The following is a 6,000-nucleotide window of genomic DNA, read 5'->3' on the forward strand; positions in this document are numbered from 1 at the left end:
TGTTCTGAGCTCTCTGGAAATGCTGGCATAAGTGAGTTTCCCTGCACATATGTCCTTCTTGATATTCTCTTGGCTTTGTTCTTTCTAGGGACCAGATCTGGCCCAAGTCCTGTACCTGGCATCTTCTCCCTGCCTGGGACCCTTTGCCTCATCTTAGGGGCCCTTCTCTTCCTGGTCCTCATCATCCTGGCAATTCAGCTGTACAGAGGGAGAGTGGAGCACAGAGGTGGGTAATATGGAAAATGTATGGAGGCAGGAAATGGGCCAGGTGTGACAAGGGGAAAATTGGGCAAGGTATCTGTTCTTACCCCATTGGTTTGCAAAATACATGTGCCCCACGTTAGCCTCTAAGGGCAGAATATATAGAAGTTCTTAAGAATGGGATGTGGCCTGGCTGCTGTGGCTCAGTGGTTGACTGTTGATCTATGAACCAGGAGGTCACAGTTCGATTCCCAGTTGGGGTACATGCCCAGGTTGCGGGCTCGATCCCCAGTAACAGGTGTGCAGGAGGAGGCTGATTAATGATTCTCTCTCATCATTTATGTTTCTATCTCTCTCTCCCTCTCCCTTTCTCACTGAAATAAATAAAAATATATATATTAAAAAAATATATTAAAAAAAAGAATGGGGTGTGAGCACTCATAATCGTGGCTTTTTATGTGAGACAAGAAAGGGTAAAAGCTGAGCTTTGGATACAGGGTCAGACAAAGGTAGAAGGTGCAGACCTGGTGCATGGGTATAAGACTATATAGGGCAGCGGTTCTCAACCTGTGGGTCGCGACCCCTTTGGCGGTTGAATGACTCTTTCACAGGGGTCGCCTAAGACCATCCTGCATATCAGATATTTACATTATGATTTATAACAGTAGCAACATTACAGTTATGAAGTAGCAACGAAAATAATTTTATGGTTGGGTCACAACATGAGGAACTGTATTTAAAGGGCCAGAAGGTTGAGAACCACTGATATAGGGCTCCTGGAAGCTGTGAGGGTTTTTCCATGTGTGAGCATCGGGGATAATGAAGGTGTCTCAGGTGGCAATCTCTGACCTGCTGGTGGTTTTCTCAGCCTTATCCAATTTAGAATATGCTCTTGATGAAGCCATGTATGAGGAAATTGATTATCGGGTATCGCCGAAGAAAGAAGCTCTACTGAGCAGCCCAGGTGAGTGTCCCTGCCTTGCCCTCCTGGCACCTCTACTTTTCAGCCACCTGCTGGCTATGGTCCAGGTCTTCTCCGCAACTGCAGACCCCACATGTACCCCAGGCTCACAGAGGCAGGATGAGCCCCTCCAGAGCTCCTGTGAGCTCTGAGCCTTCCCTTGACTCTGTAAGAGCCATGTTAGCCCCAGCATTTCTTCTCAGCCTTACTGTGGAGCCTATGGGTGTGGGAAGGGTTGTTTGCCCCAACCTGCACGGCTAGGGTTCAGGATCTGAAGGAGGGGCCAATGCACAAATGAAAATACTATATAAGAAATATGAATTTAGAAGGCATGGGGGGCCGGGTGGAGACCTCTCTTTTGGAGAGGCACACTGAAACCTGGCCTTATCCGCTTTTTATTCAGTTTTAGATACACATCTTGCCCTCAGTAAAGCACGGCAAACAGATAGCAGACAGATCATCTCTAAGGGCAATAATGATCAGTAAAGATCAGTAAGGTCCAGTAAACATTTACTTTGAGGCTATTAGGTCAGGAAATTGTTTTGAGCCACCACAATCTCAACAGAACAATGATGCTTGACATTAGCCCTGCTAATCGTCCAAGGTCCATCAGCCTTCCGCATTCCTTGGTGCGCTCTCATGATAGTATCGGTAGTGGATGGCTTCCTGCAGTTGTTTTGTTTGTTTGTTTGTTTTTGTGATGTTTTCCTCTACAGTAGAGTTTCTGTCAGATGACTCAGTGAAAAAAAATGCCATATTACACCAGAGATGGTGAGAAAAGTGACTATAAATATGTTCTAGGTAGTTGAGGTAGATCTGTCTTGGCTGGATAGTGAGGGCAGAAGAATTTCCCTCAGAAATGAGAGCCAAGGGAGATAGTTTTTCTTTGACTAAGATTAGAGGGGTCGCTTCCTCTTCTCTGGTGGCTTTGAAATGCCTCATGTTGGGGCCAGGCTCTCGGTGTCCAGAACCAACCCCATTCAGCCACAGCAGGCACAAATTGTTTTTTAAAAAATAACATCTGGAAAGTATGATCTGATAAAATATTTTAGTAATGCTTTTTGGTATAAGAGTTCTTTGAAAATATGAAGTTTTAATCAAGAAATATTGAAATATTTGGATAACTGTCTGGTTTATTGGCCCATAAAAATGAAATATATGGCCTTAGAAAAGACCTGTTAAATCATGGGGCAAATGGTGCCTCTGATTAGCAACCACCAGAATCTCTGGGTCAGAAAGGATTCTAGGCATTACCTAAACCAATGATGGCGAACCTTTTGAGCTCGGCGTGTCAGCATTTTGAAAAACCCTAACTTAACTCTGGTGCCGTGTCACATATAGAAATTTTTTGATCTTTGCAACCATAGTAAAACAAAGATTTATATTTTTGATATTTATTTTATATATTTAAATGCTATTTAACAAAGAAAAATCAACCAAAAAAATGAGTTCGAGTGTCACCTCTGACATGCGTGTCATAGGTTCGCCATCACTGACCTAAATCAATCCATTTACTGTGGTTGCACCTGACCCCCTTGTCTGCCCTTAGAGCCCTCAGCTCAGAGGACTGATGCCTTTAGCGAGATTTACGATGATGCTGAAGAGGTTCCAGTGCCCCAGGCTCCTTCTGCCTCTCAGATGAACGAGTGGGAAGTGCCCTTAGAGGACAATGGAGTGAGAATTTTTCAGACAGGTGAGTGGGGATTACTTGATCCCTGTATATTTTGTCTCTGGCCTGGAAAGGATGAATTTGATCTCTTCAATGCCCATTCTTATTGTAGATTCAAAATTTGGATGACCTAATATGTTTGATAGCATCACTTAGACCAGTGGTCGGCAAACTGCTGCTCGCGAGCCACATGCGGCTCTTTGGCCCCTTGAGTGTGGCTCTTCCACAAAATACCACGTGCAGGTGCGCATGTAACAGTGCGGTTGAAACTTCGTGGCCCATGCGCAAGAGTTGGTATTTTGAGGAAGAGCCACACTCAAGGGGCCAAAGAGCCGCATGTGGCCCGCGAGCCGCCGTTTGCCGACCACCGAAGACCATTTTCATTTCTTTAATGCTTTCAGATTCCTTAGGAGGGAGGAAGAACTCTGTAGTCTTTTTATCTGTGTTTTCATAACTTTATCCTCAATGTGACAGCATTAAGGCTTGCAGATTAATTGAGCATATTTACCAAATCCAAAAATGGAACAACTGTTCTTTTAAAATTTTTGTGTTGTCTTATACATAAAAGGCAGTAAGGGATTTTAAAAAAATATTGCAATATTGGAATTTGTGAGACATTTTGATAATTTAAGATATGCTATGATCATATATGTTAGCCCTAACAAGGTTTATGATATATGGTGACCTTAAACATTAAAGCCACTGTGGTGGATTATAGACTCAGAATTTGTAGGCAGCCAAGGCCTAATCCTCTCTAGACATTTAATGGCCAAATGAAGATACTCATTCTCCAGAGAAGAGTGTCCACCTGAGGGTTCAAGTGATTCCATAGGGCAACTGTGAAGGAATTCTGTGATTGTTTTTGTTGGTATCTGGGAACATAAATCAAGGCCAGCAAGAGCAGACTGAGATTTTCAGTGAAGAATTGAGATTTCTCCATTTATGGTTTCCTGTCTCCTCCTTGTGAATGCAGACCTGAAAATTGTGAAAGGAGCTTTCACATTTTGTCATGTAATTCTCACCATTCTTGGGTTATCTCCCTGTTAAGTGTGTAAGCCAGGGAAAAGGTCTTTAGAGAGTGCATGTCCTGGTCACAGATCTCCTGTGATTCAGGGTTTCCCAGATAAGCTGTGGCCCCAGAGACCCACATGGACTGGATCCTGATAGGATAGCCTTGGTACACCCTTGCTGTAACTAATATTAAATAGTCAGCGCCTACTTGAGCATTAATAGGTCCCCAGATGCCGAAACCGGTTTGGCTCAGTGGATAGAGCGTCGGCCTGCGGACTGAAAGGTCCCAGGTTCGATTCCGGTCAAGGGCATGTACCTGGGTTGCGGGCACATCCCCAGTAGGAGATGTGCAGGAGGCAGCTGATCGATGTTTCTCTCTCATCGATGTTTCTAACTCTCTATCCCTCTCCCTTTCTCTCTGAAAAAAATCAATAAAATATATTAAAAAAAAATAGGTCCCCAGAGATGCTTTTTTACTACCATTTACTAGACTTACTTCTACTTTGGGGCACTGTCCTGTGCCTCTATCACAGTTCTAATTAAACTTCTCTTTACTGTTGCAGGCTCCTCTCTGCACTTCCCTGAAGGGGCAGCTCATCCTAGGAAAGAAGATAGTCCCTGGCTGCTCCAGGGGAGAGAAGAGGATCCTGAGTATGACGACCCTGAACTAAGTGTTGTTGGAACATCTACAGTAGCTTTCCATGCTGTTGTGTTAAAAAAGAGATGAGGTCTCAGATAGTCTGTCTCTATTCCAATAGGGTAGTACTGACCTATAATTATATCATATGGAAATTGCTCAAAATTAACTATTCTGAATAGAGCACTTTTTGCTTTGTTGATAAATCAGCGAGTTTGATCTAATTGCTCTTAGAGGACTGGTCCTCAATCAGTTTCCTTATGAAGATATTGGGAACTGACCTGTTTATTCATCTCCCCCACAAACTACTCAAGGCATTAACTTTGCCCAGGCTCATGGGTGCTCAGGTCATTCTTGCTTAGACAAGGGACTCTAAAGTTGGTCCACACTCACACCCTCATGCCTAGCAAGATGAACTCATATAAAAATCCTGAACATTCATGTATGCTCTTTGCTGAGATGTCACATCATCTGTTTTTAAACAATTTCTAGAAACCAGACTTGGGTGTGAATTTCAAAGTTGAGGGTGAGAGGCTGGCTAGTAAGAGAGAATGAGTAAAACTTTCCTTACTCTGTCCAAACTTTCACAGAACAATTAAAAATGTAATTTTATATAACTGTTTCTTCTTTTTTCACCTCTAATTTCCTAAGCTGCTTTTCATTTATTACTCAAGCTCATACAGTCTCCTTACTTTTTCCTCATGTCTAGTTGGTTATGAAATCCTTTTAAATTCAGACTTTCCGTCCTGACCGGTGTGGCTCAGTGGATAGAGCGTCGGCCTGCAGACTGAAGGGTCCCGGGTTTGATTCTAGTCAAGGGCATGTACCTTGGTTGCGGGCACATCCCCAGTAGGGGGTGTGTAGGAGGCAGCTGATGGATGTTTCTCTCTCATCGATATTTCTAATTCTCTATCCCTCTCCCTTCCTCTCTGTAAAAAAATCAATAAAATATGTTTAAAAAAACACACAAAAAACCAAACAAACAAAAAATAAATTCAGATTTTCCTCTCCATTCCTTTCTCATATTTATTTAGGACATTGCCATTTATTGTCTGTTTAATTATAAAACCTTCTAAGCAAATTATATAAACTCATCTCTTTTTATTGCAAGTTGATGGAGGACAAATTGGCACTCACCCACAGACCTGCATCCAAGTAGGCAAGAAAACAAGGAAGAGGAGACCTAGTCAGAGGAAACCCAGAAGGAATACAGACAGAAAAAACAAGAACTTTTGGCTACATGAGTTTTGCAGATTGGATGAAGGGATCTGACATGATTAAACTAATAGAAAAATAATTTCAGACCAGTGGGCTTCTCTGAAAATATATTGCTTTAAGGTTTCTTTGATCTGGAGACTATTTAACATACACATGTGGCTTTGCTGTGATTCTTGAGTAAAGAGATATTCTGTAGCAGTGGCCAAATAAAGATTACATCTTCAAAACTCCACCACAATAAATGTGTGGAGAGGTTGATGAACTAATATAAGAACTAATATAAGAAGTGAGCTGAGCCCATGT

The 6,000-nt window shown here is 42.5% G+C and overlaps 1 protein-coding gene across 1 annotated transcript in view; it reads left to right on the top strand.

Moving 5' to 3' along the window:
* Window positions 1-5,734, top strand: part of LOC102428432 (antigen WC1.1-like) — a 47,528-nt gene extending 41,794 nt beyond the window's left edge. The window contains exons 13-17 of the mRNA XM_023750009.1: window positions 89-226; window positions 1,070-1,165; window positions 2,712-2,855; window positions 4,406-4,493; window positions 5,591-5,734. Coding sequence (XP_023605777.1) covers window positions 89-226; window positions 1,070-1,165; window positions 2,712-2,855; window positions 4,406-4,493; window positions 5,591-5,594 — 470 coding nt within the window. The 3' untranslated portion in view covers window positions 5,595-5,734. The remainder of the gene's footprint in view (window positions 1-88; window positions 227-1,069; window positions 1,166-2,711; window positions 2,856-4,405; window positions 4,494-5,590) is intronic.
* The last annotated feature ends 266 nt before the right edge of the window (window positions 5,735-6,000 follow it).

Source organism: Myotis lucifugus, unplaced genomic scaffold, assembly GCF_000147115.1.
Source record: "Myotis lucifugus unplaced genomic scaffold, Myoluc2.0 scaffold_10, whole genome shotgun sequence".
Lineage (NCBI taxonomy): Eukaryota > Metazoa > Chordata > Mammalia > Chiroptera > Vespertilionidae > Myotis > Myotis lucifugus.